Consider the following 19754-nt stretch of genomic DNA (forward strand, 5'->3'; position numbering starts at 1 on the left):
CCTCTAAAAAAAAAAAAAAAAAAATGCGCAACTCCATTGTCTCCCGAGACAGAAAGGATGCCAATACCAATACCAATATATATATATATATATATTAAGAATAATCTTACTTAGAAATGGATGCGTGCGTTCAGTCATATATATATAAATAAATAAATAAACATATGCATATATACATACATATATGTACGTACCTACCTCTACATGTATATTACATGCATATATGGGTACAGGACAAAAAAGGCGCAACTCCATTGTCTCCCGAGACGAAAGGATGCCAATACCATACCAATATAATATATATAATATTAAGAATAATCTTACTTAGAAATGGATGCGTGCGTTCAGTCATATATATATAAATAAATAAATAAAACATATGCATATATACATACATATATGTACGTACCTACCTCTACATGTATATATACATGCATATATGGGTACAGGACACCAAAAAACATCAAACACAATGAGAAACGAAAACATAAACACAAAACCAAGGAAATAGAGTACAGGACATACAAACAAGGAAAATTCCCCTTCTTCAGTTGCCTAAATTTCATCTACTCCACGTTTTGAAGGTCAGGCGATACATGACTTCAATGAAATTTTCCTTCCCGCGGAAATCAAAGTAAATAAAATTTGAGATTTTTTTGCGGAGGGGTAAAAAATGGAAATATCAGTGAATGTCTGTCTTTATATTGTGCATCTGTGCAGTGTGAGGAAGAAAGTAGACATATAACAGAAAGGTTTAGCATCAATTATAAAAAATCCTGTTTGTTATGTAAAGACAAGTATTTAAATTATTGGCAAATGGTAGTTAGGGGAGTACAGAATAGTCCAGCAACAGCTCTATAAATTATTGCTGTGATTGTTAAGCTGGTCACTGCTTAATATGGCAACATCTGGGTTACTGGTAACAGCTTTATCTGAATTGAGGGTTTCACAGCTGTTCTGCTATCCTTGTGAATGACTGCAGTCCATTGCTGATATGTTTGTTGTAACTACTACCACTTTGACAATAATCAAAATCACTGTGACTACTAATACCTTTTCTGAAGTACTACATCTCTGGGCTGCAACTCATAACCCTGCTTCTCTGAGTTGGGCTGCATACCTGACAACCACTGGTACTAATACCAGTTGGTAAGCTCTGCCTCCAAGGAAATTCCACTACAATAGTTTTCTTCCACATCAGCTCTTCTTAACAGCATTATTTATTAATAAAGCATTGGACTGAGTCACTGATTGCTTATGAATTTGCTGATGTAGTCTGTTGATAAAGTAAGATTTTTATCAACAGATTATACTTAACTCATTGCACTAGTTGATTGATCAGAAAGTGGATGATGTTGCCATTTGGGGCAATAGATGATAACAGGCACGTCTGCTAAAGCTAGATGGATTAATGGTTTGTTGTACCAGAAGATGTATGTCTGCTGATGAAGTAGGTGCACAAGTTGACTGGTGCAAATGCGATGATTAAGCTACATCTATTGATACAAGTCTGTCTAGTGTTAGATGGCAGTTGACAAAAGCAAACTATCAGTTTGAGGATTTATGTTCAAACTACAAGGATACCATAAATCAGTGCTGCTGGACTGGCTCCTGTGCAGGTGGCACATAAAAAACACCACTTGAGCGTGGCCATTGCCAGTACCAACTGACTGGCCCTTGTCCGGTGGCATGTAAAAGCACCCACTACACTCTTGGAATGGTTGGCGTTAGGAAGGGCATCCAGCTGTAGAAACTCTGCCAGCTCAGATTGGAGCCTGGTGCAGCCATCTGGTTTGCCAGTCCTCAGTCAAATCGTCCAACCCATGCTAGCATGGAAAGCGGACGTAAAACGATGATGATGATGATGATGAGGTGATCACTACAAGCTAAATAATAAATTCTTGCAATTCACATTATTCTGAAGTGCTGAGATTTGCTGTTATTGCTTAATCCAAAGACAGCCCTGACCAAGGCTATAAGCAAAAGCATCCCTTCCATGATCATCTCATATGTCTTTTTTAAAGGTACAGTGGTATGATTAAAAGTAATTAAGCAATAATATTAACTACAATGAAACACTAATACTCTTTTCTACTCTAGGCACAAGGCCTGACAATTTTTGATGGGTGAACACCATACATCAACTGGTACTTAATTATAAACCCTGAACGGTGAAAGGCAAATTTAGTGAATTGCAAAATTTAACCAATAAAACACTAAATACTCTTTTCTACTCTAGGCACAAGGCCTGAAATTTTGGGGGCAAGGGCCAGTCGATTTGATTGACACCAGTACACAACTGGTACTTAATTTATCAACCCTGAACGGATGAAAGGCAAAGTTGACCTCGGCAGAATTTGAACTCAAAACATAGAACACTAAATACTCCTTTCTACTCTAGGCACAAGGCCTGAAATTTTGGGGGAGGGGCCAGTCGATTTGATTGACACCAGTACGTAACAAGTATTTAATTTATTGACACCCGAAAGGATGACTACCAGCTGCTTTACAGAGTGTACAGAGTGTATTTTATTGTGGCACCAGCACTAGTGAGGTTGCCTTGTAACCTGTAAGACTAAATCATTCTCAGAACAAGCTGAACAAGAAGGTGAATCAAAGAGGTAATGACAAAAAATAAACTAGGATGGGAAGATGAAAGAAGCAAGAGTATGATGGAAGAAACAAAGAGAGCAGGATCACAAGGTGGTAGAAAAGGAGGAAATGGAAGAGACATGCAATAAGGAGTAATGGAAGAGAGATTGTAATGGTAGAGAGTAATAAGAGAGGCTGTAATATTAAAGGGCAATAGGAGAGAAACAGTTATTGCAGATGTATGTTTGCTACTAACAGAGAGAGAGAGAGTGATACATAGTTGTATAAATGACGAGTGATAAGAGGAAGTGATGGATGTCAATAACAAGTGATTGAGAGGAGCAAGAGTGGTGACTGCCAGTCTAGAAGAATAATGTCAGCTCATAAGAAAGAAAGCCTCTAGAAGTGAGCAATCATAAGAAAAATTGTGAAAGAGTGATGGCTGTCATTAACAAGTGACCTACAGGGAGGGAAAAATGATGGTTAGAAGTTCAGAGGAGTGATGGAGGATGTATCTGATACCAACAGATTCAACACATTTTCTTGGTACCTTGTTATATATTCAAGAGGTGAAGGAGAGAGGTAGGAGATTAAATGTTATCCCTCTTTACATGACTAACATGGTACAGTGAATAGAAGAGAAGGAGAGTGATAGAAAGATGAGAGGATATCAAACAGGTAGGAGAAGGGGGGGGGGGGCAGATAGATACTTGATGGATACAGAATGGATGAGACATCCAGATATCTCCAGACCACTCTAGACAGAAGCAATCAAGTCTTTCCAAGTACAATCTGTTGTTAATCACCACTTTGTCATTTCTTTTGTAAGCTATGACAGCTCCAGATTGAATTTCATTGCTTTGTCCCACATCTTCCTTAATCTCCTTCTTCCACAAGTTTAGCTACAGATCACTCAAAACTTCTTTATATACCTGCCATCATCCATCCATATGCATCACATGTCCATGCCAATACCAGCACAGCCTTCTCTTTTATAAACTACATCTGATTCCTCTTATATCCAGTTTTTCTCTCAGCTCGTGTAATACTTCGTCATTTGTACACACTAACATTACACATCCAGTGAAGCATGCTTGCTTCATTTCTTTCTCGTCTTCACAAATCTTCTGCATTCAAGACTCATACCTTGCAACCATCAGTATCACACTTTATATGCAAGCCTCATATAATCTACCCTTTACTCAGCTCCATGAAATTTTGCCACCCAGTTCTTACTATGCCTCCAGTACATTCAACTCCACTAACAATAAGGTTATCTGAATAACAAATGCTATTTATCAACTACCTCTAGTGAGCCTCCTGAGTATCAGAGAGGTTTTATTTCACATGAATTCTTATCCCAAAGTACTCACGTGCATCTTCCACTTATGAAATCTACTTTCTCTGTGAGCCTAGATGTGATCCCATAATACCTCTTGTATGACCATACTTTATATTGGATAAACTATGCAATCATGACTCATATCTTGAACTGTCGTCCATCTGAAAAATGACAATCACAAGCGGTGATCACTAGAAGTGGGATCACAATAGGTCTACACTAAATATGTTCAATGTTCAACCCATACTTAATCATCAGTTTTAACCCTTTCATTACCAACCCGGCTAAAAACGGTTCTGGCTCTGAGTACAAATGTCTTGTTTTCATAAGTTTTGAATTAAAATCTTTCACCAAACCTTAGTCACAATTTATGTTCCTAACAATAGCTGAATGATAACTAAGTTATTTTACTAAATTCTTTGTTATATTTAAAGTAATTGAAAGAAACACAGAGCATCTAAAAAAAAAATACAGTAATGAAAGGGTTAAAGTACAGAATATATTAAAGTACAGAATACCTCAGTGTTTGCTTGCTTTTTTTTTATTTTAATATTTATAGAAATTACTAAAGCAAATTGGCAGAGTCATCTAAACATTCGATAGATTATTTGGTAGCATCTGTTCTGACTCTCTACACACTGAGTTAACCCTTTCGTTACCAACCCAGCCGAAACTGGCTCTGGTTCTGTAGTACAACAGTCTTGTTTTCAAAAGTTCTGAATTAAAATCTTCCATCAAACCTTAGTTGCAATTTATGGTCCTAACACTAGCTTAATGACAACTAAGATATTTTACTAAATTCTTTGTTACATTTAAAATTAATTGAAAGAAACACAGAGTATCTCAAAATAAATTCGGTAACAAAAGGGTTAAATACCACTGAAGTCAACTTTGCCTTCCAGCCTTCCAAATTCAGTGGCTTAAAAAGAAATGTTAGAACATCAGACAAGACGCTTTACAATATCCATTCTAGCTCTTTGTGTTCTGATAGCAAAGTGCCTGTGATGATACTGGTGACAAGCTGAATCAGCCTTGTGCCTCTCTATTGGTAAACATCAGTGGCATGGGTAGGGGAGACTTGTATGCATAGTAATGCTACAAAGTAATGCTTTCCTAGGTTCATGTTTAGAGAACCAGTCACAAAGTCAACCATGGCTGATGGAGGCCTGACTTTAGATCTTACACTCGGTACAAATCATATTTGCTTTAACAAATAAAATAGCCTTAAAACACACATGCCATATTTATAAGGTAAGTAAAAAAGAAATGTGATAATTAAAAAAAATAACATTAAGCAATGAATAATAACTGTCATCTTTATTTGAGGATAGTAAATTAATGGAATCAGTAAATACCTTGTGGTATTTAGTTACACCCATTTACAAATTTAGTTCAAATCCTGTTGGGTCAACTTTACAATTCATCCTTCTGGTGGGGTCAGTAAAATAAATACCATTCAAGTACTGGGGTAGATGTGACCAACTATACCCATTCCTCAAAATTTGAGGTGTTATGCTCATGTTAAAATTTAATATTATTTTCTCATTTTTCAGATGGAAGACAGTTCAAGATATGAGTCATGAGAGAGCCACTATGTTATTTCTTAATTTGCTAGGAACAGGAGCCAAATCTCTCACAAATCACATCACACTGGACAATATAGTCTTCCACCATCATCATTATTATCAACAACAGCATCCATGTTCCATACTGGCATGCACAGGGAAGTATTAAGGGATTCAATGCATCAAAAGACTGCATCATACTCCAGTGTTTGCTTTGGCATGCTTTCTATGGGTGGATGCTTTCTTAAAGCCAACCCCTTTACTGTGTATACAGGAAGCAGACATAAAATGATGATTTTGATGACGACAATGATGCTGCTGATAGTATTGATGGTGGTGGTGGTGGTGGTGGGTGTGTGTGGGGGGGTGAGTAATTTTGTTTGGCCGATGCCAGCCCCGCCTCGACTGGCTTTTGTGCCGGTGGCACATAAAAAGCACCATCCGAACGTAGCCGATGCCAGCACTGCCTCGACTGTCTTCTGTGCCGGTGGCACATAAAAAGCACCAACCAATCGTGGCCGATGCCAGACCCCTCTGGCACCTGTGCAGGTGGCACGTAAAAAGCACCCACTACACTCGTGGAGTGGTTGGCGTTAGGAAGGGCATCCAGCTGTAGAAACACTGTCAGATCAGACTGGAGCCTGGTGCAGCCCCTGGCTTCCCAGACCCCGGTCGAACCGTCCAACCCGTGCTAGCGCGGAAAACGGACGTTAAACGATGATGATAATGTTGATGATGATGATGATGTTCTTTCACAGGGTGAGAAAGCGAGTCACAACACAGAGTGTTGCAAGATTGCATCCAGACTGCTACAAGCAACATTGAGAAGTGCAGAGCAATTGTGGCAGACGAGAAATGCCAAAGAAGGAAAGAGTCATTATCATGGCCCCCATCTGACCAAAGCCTACGTATTTGCTCCAAGTGCACCAGAGCATGTCATTCAAGGATTGATTTACATAGTCACTTAAGGGCTTGCTACACTTCCTCATGATCTTCAGACACAAAGAATTGCCATCATCATCATCATCGCTTAACGTCCATTTTTCATGCAGGCATGAGTTAGACAGTTGACAAGAAGACTACCCCAGACTATTGTGTCTGTTTTGGCAGGGGTTTTATGATTAGATGCCCTTCCTAACACCAACCATTCCACAGAGTGGACTGATATAATATGATATGCCATATCATATCATATTATATATTATATATTTGTTATGTAATTTTACATGTGTGTGATGTGTGTATTTGGCACTACTGCTAGTTTATAAGTAGATTTACGTTTTTTATCTAATCTAGTCATACTGAATAACCTAAAACCCTAAAAACAATGAGATGGCCTTTCTGTGACAACTGTAATAACTTGAAATAAAGGTTTACACTAAAAGCTTAATTTATTCCAGGTGCAATTAATGCTAAATCACTTACACAGCAATTCAGTCAAGTTTGTAGACAGAACTGACCCATATCTCAAATGATTGGAATTAATTAGATTGAAAACTTTTGATACCAATCTACCTTAAACAGCATCTGGTTATATTTTACAAAATGCCTCACTTTCATGCGTTTGTATTTAAATTATAACCTCCAATCATAAATTTTAGATAAGAACATTTTGTTAATTCATATTCCAAAAAACAATGACACAGCAATTTTAATCTTTGTGCTAACATTAACTCTCTTTGTACAGAATCCACTTCTTTTACTAATATCAACAAAGATGTTGCTTCAAATGATGTGTCACCCTATTTAACATAGGAAACTTAATCATGGTTAAAGATAGGTTCTGGTAAGGTCAACAATGGAAAGTTGAATTTGAATTCAAAATACAGATCAAAATCCATTACATTGAACTTGTACTTCATTTATCAACCTCAAAAGGATTAAAGGCAAAGCTGACTTCAATGAGTTTTGAACTCAGAGCACAGAAAACCAGAAGAAATATCACAAGGCTTTCAATTTGATGCTCTAATACTGCTGCCACTTAAAGTCATTCCTTTTATTAAATCATTTAAGGTTTTAGATTATTTTTTAATAACCGACCAAAGTCATAGGCACAAGTGTGACTGTGTAATTAAGAAGTTCAATTTCACATTACATGTTCAATCCCACTCTACTATGTGAATTTTGTATACAGAAACCGAAAGAGCCCCATTGTATAGTTGTGTGTGTGTGTATGTGTGTACATACATCCCACTTCAATGGGTCACACCTTACTAGCCAAGCCATATCATTAATGTAACACTACCAGCTTGGCATATTATATTCTCTTCCAGTCATTTGTATTCTCAGTATGATCCTCCAAAAAATGGAAAGTTCTAACAGAATCACCTGTTTTGATGCCTCGAAGATCAGTGCAATATCCAGCCTTAGCAATTTTGAGGCAACAGTTTTTGGGAATTTCAATCACTCCCATAAGTCAACTTTCAGTTTTGCACCGTTGATAGTAGGCCCAGAAAGGTGGATCTGGTAGCTGGCATCATCTTCACATCAACCTTGTCATAGGACAGAATGCATGCAATGGTTAACCCACTGTGGATGGTGTGTGCTGCAGCCTTCATGAACTGGTCCTGCTTCCAGCAGTGACACCCCTTGCCCATGACTTCTAGATAGCTACTGAGGATGATCTCCAGAGTCCCTCTCCTCAAGCACAACTGGCAAACTAATGGTTCCCCATTTCTCCACCAGAACAAGTTTGGATGTGCTCAGTAGGACACTAAACTGCCTGGATCAGGAATTTTATCCAGTGAAGCTTTGCTTTCCAAAGTTAAGGTCGTGAGACATTGTGTGCCATTGTTTGTTCCCATCTTAAGCAGGCTCCTTGATACTACATCTTAACACTTGCTGGCTTGCTTCTTCTCATCTAACTCTTGCACCTCATTCTGGATCAGTAAATTCCTGTCATTTCCTTGCACTTTGTGATAGTGAAGTGTTGTGCTGCCTTTCCACAAAGTACAACCCCAACTGTTCTCCATTCCCATTCTACTATGAACTCAATACCAGCCTGAAGTCTCAGTATTACAGTACTTCCTCAGCACAGTTCACCATAAATTCTTCTTTCAAGTTGATGATATGATAGCATCAACTTATTATGTCTACACAAGGTGATACTGCTTCAACTCTGAGGAAGTTGCAGCTATTTCCACAGGAACCTGCTGAATTTCTTCTCAAAACCTGCTCCTGTGGATATATCAAGAATGTCCAAAAGATCTGTGGGAGGATACTATACTGGTAAATCCATGCCTTACTTCTCCACTGTGAATATCCAAGTTTCCAATTCTTACTTAGCCACATGGGTGTTGTGTCTTCAGGCTCTTCACTGGTTTCTTGGAAGATGGCTAGTATATATATGCTAGCAACATAGAAATCAAACTGGCTGCTAACTCTGCTTTTCTTCAATACAAGAGGGCTGAACTTGATTGTTTTGAAACTCATGCAAACCCCAATCAGAAACTTCTCACAGTTCTTCAAGATCCTCTTCCCCCTCGTAACTGATGTCACTGTTTGGTCATTCATAAAAGCCCTGAGGCTAGACACTAGATATGGTAAGTGATCTTCATCCTTTAGATGGAAAAAAAAGTCGAAAGCTGCCTGTGGGATCGAAACCTACATCTGTGCACATGACAGACATGCTAACCATCTTATCAAAGCAACATGCAACACTTTTCTTCATCATTTAAGACGATTTGTTCTTACTGATGTGAATTGGAAGATATTTTATATTAAAAAAATTTAGAAACTTAAAGAAATATAGGTTAAGTTTGGATGTGCTCAGTAGGACAGTAAACTATTTGGATCAAGAAGTGAAGTTCTGCTCTCCAAAGTTAAGGCGATAAAACTTTGTGTGCCATTGCTTGTTCCCATCTGCAATAGACTTCTTGGAGTAGGATAATACTATAAATAAAAGTGTGTAGAATATTAGGTTTAAAAAAATAGTTTCTGTGGGATTCGAACCCACTCAAATGTGTTCTCTCTCTCGTTATACATTGTATAGGACATAGAAGAGACAAAACCACAATCGATTTTCATTACCTGTAATGTTTGCTGTAATTGACCTTAGTGACTTTCCTTGTTTTTTTTCTTTTCTTTATAGCTATAGATCTTCTTGTTAAAAATGCAGGCAATCTTTCGTCTCTAGTAGACCTTTCCGTCGATTTCCGTAAACATTTTTTTTTTTTTACAATATGGGCTTGCGGGAACTTTTGAAGTAATGAGAGCGAAAGAGACTAAGAGAAAGCGATTGTATGACGAGGGAAGTTCTTTTGAAGTTACCGTGCATGGGAGCATTGATGTACATGTGTGTGTGTGTGTGTGTGTGTTTGATGGGGTGTGGGAGACAGACAGTATGTTGTGTAAGTGAAGTGCTTCTGTTAGTGTGTGTGAAGAGACAGAGTAATGTGTGAAAGAAAGAGATAACTGAAATTTTTTACTCGGTGTATGTGTATATGTATGTATATTACTTCAAAAGTTCCCGCAAGCCCATATGTAAAAAAAAATTTTTTTTTACGGAAATCGACGGAAAGGTCTACTAGAGACGAAAGATCTCCAAAATGCATTCCAGGAATCCACTCTAGTATTTAGTATCTTATTTTAAAGGCCTCGGGAAAATGAAATACAAAGTTGATTTCGGCGAGAGCTAAAATAAATACTCCAGGTATTTTGTCTGAAGCTTTATCGATTATACCAATCCATTTCATTCTAATCCAAACAATTTCATTGATCATTTGTTTGTAATCGAATATATCAAATCTGATCTAGCAGACCAATGGCCAAAGATGTCCCAGTCGCGATCGCCCTTGTACATCAAAGACTATATTGACTGCTATAGTTAGCAAATCGAGGGGATGGGAGAAACCGTGAGGACGTTAAACAAAATACAGCCGTTATTTAAATACAAACCTAAACGTTCTGAGTTCAAATCTTGCTGATGTCACCTGTGTCTTTTATCCTCTCGGGATCGATAAAATAAAGAACTCTACTGTAGAATACTGGATCAAAACAATGAAAGGAATGTCTACTTCTTTTGAAAAATTCGAAATGCTGAAACATACATATTTACACTTCAGATGCAAACGAAATATATTTATACACTTATAATGATAAACCTGGTCATCAAGCGAATTGAAGACACCGAGAAAACTTCGTAGGATAATGATGTTACTTTCAATGATGTTGATGTAATATTCCTATAAATATCTTAAAGGTGAATGAAAGTACAAAAGATAACGCTGACCACGTTGGCAGGCGATCCAAAGCGTTATGTCAAACATGCATGTGACAAAACGGTAGAATCAATAAAATAAATCAAAATCATTTTATAAACAAAATATAGGACTGATCAAGATTTAATTTAGAGTTTTAAATAGTGAAACCATAAGTGGTGTGGTTTCACTATTATAAAACCATAAGTGGTTACATATACGATATTAGAAATTAAATATAACTTACAATCATTTGTAATTTCAACAAAAAGCTGCGACGGTAAAATTTAGTGATAAGCCAAGCATAGATTGAATTTTGATGTGAATTATTTACATCGTCAAGTTTTGCAGGGAGAGAACATATTCAAAAATAATATTTCCGGTCTTAAACTTATCTCCCTTCATAATCCCGTTGTTTAACGCTTGGTCAACATTGATCGTGTCGGCCGATTATTAAATGCATTTTTCATGTGTTTGTATTTAAATTATAACCTCCAATCATAAATTGTTCTCCATTCCCATTCTACTATGAACTCAATACCAGCCTGAAGTCTCAGTATTACAGTACTTCCTCAGCACAGTTCACCATAAATTCTTCTTTCAAGTTGATGATATGATAGCATCAACTTATTATGTCTACACAAGATGTAGTCTTTTTCGTATTATCTCATACTACATTAGCCAATGTCTTTTCTTACTGAAAATAAACTAGGCTGAATACCTTGTTGACTTGTTATTCCTTGTTTCTGATTTTTTATTACCCACAAGGGGCTGTTATTCCTTGTTTCTTTAGCAATCTCATTTACCTTATCTCCCTCTCACCATTGTTATGTCAATCTCAATTGAAGATTTTCCAGCCATGCGTTTTATATTTCAAATTATTTTACTTTTATTTGCTGCACCTAGAGGAAGAGGTATTGCCATAGCTTTAGTAGGCCCTTTTAGAGGGGTAAGATTCATACCATTAACATTCCTTTCGAACCTCGTTAGTGAACACCTGCGACAAAAATATGATCAAGAAGGGTACTCCAGTCGGTTGATATTCAGGCGAAAAAGGGTAATTAGAGTGGACCTGGAGTGAAGGGGGATTAAACGAGTAAAAGAATAAAGGAATGATTCTTTATTTTATTTGATATAATTTTTTGACAAAAAAAAGACGAAGAAAAGAAAAAAGATACGATATAGAAGTAAATAAACATCAATATAGCACCAAGTGCTTCAAGTAGTCAAACGAAACCTATTGAAGCAAGCCCGCAGCATTACCACAGGCGATGTTGGGACGAAGGCGTTCGAAAAGCCAAGCGCCCTTACGGGCATCAGCTGGCACCTCGGTAAGGTGAGCTGCAAATAATGACAAGAACTTCGGGCTTAGTGGTCAAGTCCCTACAAACATCTCGAACGCCAGAGGTTGAAAGAGATAGTTCACACTGCCAGCTCACGGAACAAGCATATGAATTTTTTAAAAAACTAACGCGACTATTATTCCTTTTATAGAGTCACTGAATTTGCAAATCGTTTAAAGTATCGGAGAGAATGTTTTGCAGTATTTGTTCCTGTTCTCTCTGATTAACAGCGAAAATGACATGAAAGCTATTTTCATCATCTTATAGGAAAACTTTAGTAAACTTAAATAGACGACTATCACTCTCAACAAGGTTCATGGTTGAAGAAAAGACTTACAAGAGGTTCCCATCCGTTAGATTTTGTTAATCTGCGTATGCTTTCTGTATTCCTTAATGATAGTAAATCGAATCCACTTTGTTTTATTATATTATATTCGATTCAATTTCTTAAAAAATTGTTTAACTTCAACAAAAAAAAAAATGCTTACAGCACCTAGGGTTCCCAAGCGGTCACCCATCTAAGTACTAACTAGGCTCGATGTTGCTTAACTTCGGTGATCGGACGAGAACCGGTGTTTTCAACGTGATATGGCCGTAAGCAGCAAAGTTGTAAATTTTACTATATTTATTCTATAAACTGATACTAAAACTTCTTATTTTAGAATTTACATTTTTTTATATTCGTTTACTACACATTATTTAACACATATTACACTTTTTTTTTTTCATTTTTGTGAACTAGTCCAACACTAGATAGAAATTAACAACGCGAAATGTGAAATGTTTCTGCTAATGATCAACGTGTAAGGAAGGTAGTAGCCTGACTTGCTGCTGTATAGTGTGTTTTAGGTAAATAAAAACTCAAATGACCCTAACAATGACTACGAAATATTCATAGTCGTGATGTAGTTGAAATTAAATTGGGCAATATTTCGGTATTTGAATATGACGGCAATTTTGAGTAAATGTTGATGCGAGTGTGTGTTTAACTGTACAGCTCTGTGAAGAAGATGAGACATAATATCACAGACTCACTCATGACATCATAAAATTGTTAACGAAAGATTGTGCTAAATTGTATGTTAATTTTAAAGAGAATGAACTTATTCTAAAATAAGAAGTTTTAGTATGAGTTTATAGAATAAATATATTAAAATTTACTTAGTACTTAGATGGGTGACCGCTTGGGAACCCTAGGTGCTGTAAGCATTCCATATCCTTTTTTTTATTTTTTTATTTTGACTATATTAAACAGTAAAACAAAGCAGATTCGATTTACTTTCGTTCCAATTATAGAATATGTACCGCCGTAGCTAGTATTCGGTTTACTTTCGTTATGGAATACAGAAAGCATGAGCAAATTAACAAAATCCAGCGAGTGGGAGCCTCTTGTAAAACTTTTCCTTATCCATGAATTTTGTTGACAGTGATAATCGTCTGCTGAAGTTTTTTCCCATGAAGATGTTGAAAATAGCTTTCATATCATGATTGTTGTACGACCATCAACCAGAGAGGAGAGGAACAAATACCGCAAAACATTTTCTGCGATACTTTATCGATTTGCTTCGTTAACTTTAGTAAGGGAGATAATTGCGCGCTAGCTGAACATGTGTTCTATCATATTACTTTGACTAATAAATATAACTGATTTTTTTATTTACCATAAAGGTTGAGACAAAGAGAGGACAGACAAAGGGGTCGGGGGGACGGAATTAGATGACAAGGTAAAAAAATCTAAGATGATTGATAAAATAAGATGCCGATGATGGAGTGAGGGATGGGTGCGACCCCATAAACCACGTTCCTCAACTGAACCCTTTAAGAGACTTTTATATTCTCCCTTAAGCAGACACATTTACTCTTTACATTCTTGACCCTTCCATGTTTTCACATATGTACTCTCCAACTTAAATTAGCTTTTTAAGATGGAAATTATAAAAGCTTGCTAAACCGAGACTGGAGATGAAGATGCCTGTCAGTAAACTTTTCATATGTGTCCTCCACACTACCTCTTTTGCCACAGCCACTACAGAGAGAAAACAGACCTTGTCTTCCCTGTTCTGAGAGCACGGTGGAACAATCTTTATTATAAATTCGGGAGACAGCTTTACTTTTCCTAAACGTGACAGCAGTTGTTCAACCCAAAATTCCGAAAGTTTCGAGCTCTGCACAATTGCGTGCAGAGCAGTTTCACTACTCTGCGCGCATCTTGGGCAAGTGGGCGAGCATGAAGAACCGTGCCTGGCGAATTTATCTCGAACTGGTAAGGCTCCTCGGTAACACAGCCAAGCCAGAGACTTTTGGAAGTTATCCACCGGCCCAGGCACAAATGTTGTTCGGAACAGACCGGCAAGTTGAGCATCATTGAAGCCCAGGGTTACCCACAGAGCGTCGTCATACTTGGCCTCTACTATCCCTCTATAGAATGACGAGGTGGAACATCGCCGCCGGGATTACTCGTCCGGGAGAGAAGCGCGAGTGCCTTACGACACTTGACTTGCCACGCTCCCAACAGTGCCTACGCTTAAACCTTCGAAGGTTTATTTAGTGGAATACACTGGTTTTCATCTGTTAATTCACAACAAGGACCTCAGACAGATGATACTTTCCTTAAGATGTGCACTGCGCCCAATAAGGCTGCTTTTTGCAAGACATCAATCTTGCATGGGATTTCCACTTGTCTTAGGAAGTCTCGAAGTTTCAATAGGATTGAGACCAAAGCTCCGATCACTACTGGTATCACTTGTACATTACTCTTTCGCATTCCATACAGTCTTGCCATTTCCATTTTCAATTCGGAGTACTTGGTGATTTTTTCAACCTCTTTACTCACAATATACATGCTATTTGGTATGGCTACATCAATGATCTGACAGTATTTGTTTCTCTTATTCAATACTAGCAGTATCGCCCGGCGTTGCTCGGGTTTGTAAGGGAAATAACTATAAAGCATTTTTAGAGAGTTATAGCCAAAAAAATGGAAAAAAAATGATTGTAAATTTTTTTTAGTTAAAAAGGTCGAGTTGCGTCTCCTAGACAGTCTGTGGTTTGTGTTTCTGATTCTCGACCCCATGTCGAATTTATCGATTTTTTTCAGAACTGGGGGAACTTTTCAAAATTTTCCCTGCGTTAGTTTTGAATTATGACATTGGGCTATGTGTGTGTCAAGTTTCATCAGAATCGGTTGAAAGCCATGGTCAGGGTGACGGTACAACCTGACAGACACACAGACAAACTGCCGTTTATATAGAGAGAGATGACAATATCTGGCAGACGGTGTTCGATTACACGATCCGTCTGAAAATCATAGTGCCAGGGTATCGTTACTTTTCCATCCTCCTGCATAACTTTACTTGGTACATGCCCATACCAGTTCTCTGTTACTTCATATTGGTATTTACAGCATAAGAGCCAATGAAGATACACACTCACATTATCGATGCAGCGCTTGTATTCTTTTTGTACAAGGCTCTCACATCCACTTACCAACTGGGTCACATTTTCCACACTCTTTCCACAGAGTCTGCATTTCTGGGTGTCAGAAGTTTTATAGATGTTATACTTCACTGACTTGGTAGCAAGAGCCTGATCTTGTGCAGCAATGATTAGGCTTTCGGTGGCACGCTTCAAATCACATTATATTATTATGATTATTATTATTATTTATTATTATTATTATTATTATTATTGTTATTATTATTATCATTATCATTATCATCATTATTATTATTATTATTATTATTATTATTATTATTATTATTATTATTACTATTATTTATATATATATATATTTTTAAATTTTTTATCTCTAAAAGATACCCAACCACCAAATAGTCACCTTGCAAGTTTTGAAGACGAATTGTAGAAAATTATTAAAAATGTTAAATTTAAGAAATATCCCCGCAGAGGAAATGAGCACTTCAGGATGCTTAAATCTATAGTATCAGAACTTAAAAGTAAAAAAGGGATAAGCGTACACTCGAACAAGTTTGGCACCTTGTATAATCTGGAAATAAGTTATTATCATGAACTATTAAAAAACGAAATTACTAAAAGTTATAATACAACTAATTAAAAATGTGTTAAGAACTACCAACTTAATATCCAAACAGATAATGGAGAATTACAAATTGGGTAACAGAATTGAACCCTTTGTTCCTAAAAGACCTACATTTATTTCAAAGGATCACAAGGACAATTTTTATGGAAACCTTAAAGATTGATTTGCCCGAGGAAATCTGATTTGGATAGACTAAGTAAGGCTATTTTAGATAAGTATATACCGGTCCCTAAAAAAACTTTGGTCTAATACCAACGAAGTAATAAATTGGCTTAATGGCATTAAATACAAAAGTAGAAGTTTATACAAGTAGATATTGATAGTTATTGCTCTTCGACTAACCAAGTAGTTTTAAACAAGGCCCTTTTTTGCTCGCGAGAAAAAAAAACTGGAATCACAATGTGGAGGAAATTAACGTCATTTTAGACGCTAGGAAAACAGTTAAAATTTTGAAAACCAGTATTAGATTAAAAAAGATAGTTGACAGCTTTGATATTGTTATGGGTTCCGCGTATTCTGCGCAAGTTACAGATATAGTAGGCATTGTACTTTATCTTAGAAAAAGGATTTTCTTGAACTTACGGGAGGTTTATATAGGGACGATGCCCTTTTTACCATTAGGAACCTATCTAGTAGAAAATTAGAAGAGTACAAGAAATTTTATAGGTTTTGTTTTAAAAAAAACTTTTAGACTCTCCATAAGGATTGGAAATGAATGAGTCGGTTAACTTCATAGATGTTAACCTCAACCTCATTACTGGCAACTATGAACCATGCCACAAGCCTAACTCCAATCTTAAATATATAAATACTAGAAGTAACCATACCGGAATCTCATGCAATCAGGAAATTAGTATTTTGAAAGAATTGTTTGTTGTTAGTTGTGGTCAATGAAAAGTGAAATATACCACGCTGAAAACACCAATTTTTGTCACACGATCGAAGTGAAACCTATTAATTCATGGTAGAATGTGTCAAGTTCCATCACCGTTTACAATATTGTTCCAATTGTTTTCAAATTTGGTATATGGATTAAATTTCTCTTGCTGAAGAATAAGGAGAGTCTTTACGATGCTGTCTTTGCTATACTGAAAATATGCATTTGCCCAAAGAGATATTCAATGATTCAATGGCAGTGAGGTCTAGTACTTGAAGAGATTGTGAGGATTCAGGTTGCATGCTATTCATCATTAAGGTAGAGGTGTGAGTGATGACTCATGTTCTTTGCTATTCCAAGCACCATGGATTCCTGCAGCAGCTTGGTGCCACTAGCGTATCTTGTAGCAGTGAGAGGAGTGGTGCACTCCGGGCGTCACTTTTGATTCTGATGTATTAGTCTGTATAGGCTTGGGGTCTGGAGAAGAGGGAGAAAACTTGCGGGGTTTATTAAATGACAAAGGGATTTATCCCAATATCAAAGAAAGGTCACTTCCAACTCTTGTGTCCCTGTATATTAAACCTCTTGTAGGACAGCTGTTTTGCTTGAAACACAGATGAGGTATAGCTTTATGAAACAATGCAAAAGTGTTTTTCAATTCATTAAAGACTCTTGATCTCACGAAAGTAGTTCCACTCAACACCTCATAATATCATTATTCTGCCCAGAAATAAAGAGGGTATTATGGAACAGTGGAGAGAATCGTTATTCACAAAACTCACTTATCCTCCCACTGTAAATACTGCGACCTCGAAAACAGAGATTAATCTTAGAAATAAAATTACGTCCTCTAGCTCCCTTGGAATTTTCATCTCTTGTAGTGTCTCTTTCAAAGCAGATAGCTACATGCATTAGCATATATAAATAGTTGCTGCGTCGTTTTCGATCCCGTAACAGATATCGGTGTATCAAGTTGTACTCTCATCCCTCCTATATAGATGTGAAATCTGGATGCTCTACAAAGATCGGTCCTCTCTCCCAACCCTCGTTCTAGTGTGCGCATTTTTTCTTTTGATATTCGTTTACAAGTTATTTTACATCTATAACACTATTTTTCTTTTGGCTGTGGTGAGATGACTCGGAACATTCACGATGTGAACTTTCCGAGTCCTCTCCTCCACATTTTTTTTTTCATATTCCTTTACAGCAAGTTTTTTTACACCTATTACACTATTTTTTCTTCTTTTCTTTTTCTTTGTTCGGGTCAAACCCTTTATTTTCTGTAGATGACTCGAAAACTTTTAGCAGGACGATAACAGCATCAATCTTACCGGCAACGAAAGTCTCTAAAGGCCGTGAAATCATCTTTTCCGGGAACAAGCATATAAAATTTTTGTTCGTTATATGAGCATACTAGCAGCATAACCCAGCCTTGCCTGATATTAAGTTACGATTATTAAGCTAATCAAGTTCTTTATTTCAAACTAAACTAAGTAATATAGACGTCAAATTTGGGCGAAATCCTTTGAAATTAGTTATATATATATATATATATATATATATATATATATATATATATATATATATATATATATATATATATATATATTATATATAATATAATATAAATATATATGGGCAACAGACAAGAAGAACACACATACACACACGTACGTACGTACACCTAGTGCATGTTTTGTGCACGCATACATGTTCATAAACAGAAATGAATGGAAAAAATGTTAAATTTGTAGATTAACACTCGCACGATTTTCACTAAAGTATATATACTATGATTATAAAATATAGTGTCTTTCAAAAACAAAAAACAAAACATTTTACATTTTATTTTTTTATGAACGTCATAACTTACTCTCTCTGTCTCTCCCTCTCTCACTTTGTCTTTCCCGTGAAACTCTCTCCTTCCTTCTTCCACTTTTCTTTATTTTTTGTTAGACGCCATCAAAAAAGCTAAGGCTGATATTTTCGTGGCTAAAAGCTATGTCTGAAAATAGATATTTACGCTATCCACGGGTGCCTTGCAGAAAAAAATAAGATGACAAAACCCAGAAAGAATGTTGACAAATGTCCTCCTAAAATTGGAGAGACATGTGTGCTAATTTGTGGACATGCACAAATTACAATCACGTACACACATACATCCTCCCTTTTATAGACATGATGATAAAATGTTTGTTCGTTATATAAGTATATGTGGACGCGCAATGGCCCTGTGGTTAGGGCAGCGGACTTGCGGTCGTAGGATCGCGGTTTCAATTCCCAGACCGGGCGAAGTGAGTGTTTATTGAGCGAAAACACATAAAGCTCCACGAGGCTCCGGTGGGGGACGGGCGATCCCTGCTGTACTCTTTCACCACAACTTTCTCTCACTCTTTCTTCTGTTGGCCTGTTCGCTTAGCCAACGGGGTGGCGTCATTTAAAGGCTAAAACAATGCGAAGCGCATTGTGACCAGCGATGTGTAGCAACAACAGATAGCCTAGTCGGTCACGGTGATATAAGCATATAAAATTTTTGTTCGTTATATTTATGGTCAACGATTATCTATGATGCGACGATTATCTCTCTTTATACAGTTAACGCATTTGCTCCTCTTCTCTCTGCTTGATGGCCGTATAGCAACAATCAACATGATATGAAAGCTATTTTCAACATCTTCATAGGAAAACTTTAAGATCTTTTCTGTTTGAACGACAGTTTTTTTACATAATTTCTTGGTAACTAAAATTTTTAAACTTCGTATACTGGTAGAATGTGT

The 19754-nt window shown here is 36.9% G+C and overlaps 1 protein-coding gene and 1 non-coding gene across 4 annotated transcripts in view; both read right to left on the reverse strand.

Annotated features, from left to right (window-relative positions):
• The window catches only part of LOC115210994 (solute carrier family 49 member 4), a 56752-nt gene extending 45656 nt beyond the window's left edge, over positions 1–11096 (reverse strand). The window contains exons 1-2 of one of the 3 annotated variants that reach the window (XM_036502489.1): positions 10945–11089; positions 3966–4095 (exon numbers count right to left, since the gene is read on the reverse strand). Coding sequence is in view for 1 of the 3 variants with exons in the window: in XM_029779829.2 (XP_029635689.1) it covers positions 1054–1118 (65 nt within the window). In the remaining 2 variants the exon portion in view is untranslated. Of the gene's footprint in view, positions 1–1053; positions 1203–3965; positions 4096–10944 lie in introns of those variants that run through there. The other 2 variants (XM_029779830.2, XM_029779829.2) reach the window with 2 other exon arrangements.
• Positions 11097–12521: 1425 nt separating this feature from the next.
• Positions 12522–12640, reverse strand: LOC115211289. The gene has a single exon (XR_003881570.1). It is a non-coding gene; the product is annotated as a 5S ribosomal RNA (ribosomal RNA).
• Positions 12641–19754: the final 7114 nt, after the last annotated feature.

Source organism: Octopus sinensis, linkage group LG4, assembly GCF_006345805.1.
Source record: "Octopus sinensis linkage group LG4, ASM634580v1, whole genome shotgun sequence".
Classification (NCBI taxonomy): domain Eukaryota; kingdom Metazoa; phylum Mollusca; class Cephalopoda; order Octopoda; family Octopodidae; genus Octopus; species Octopus sinensis.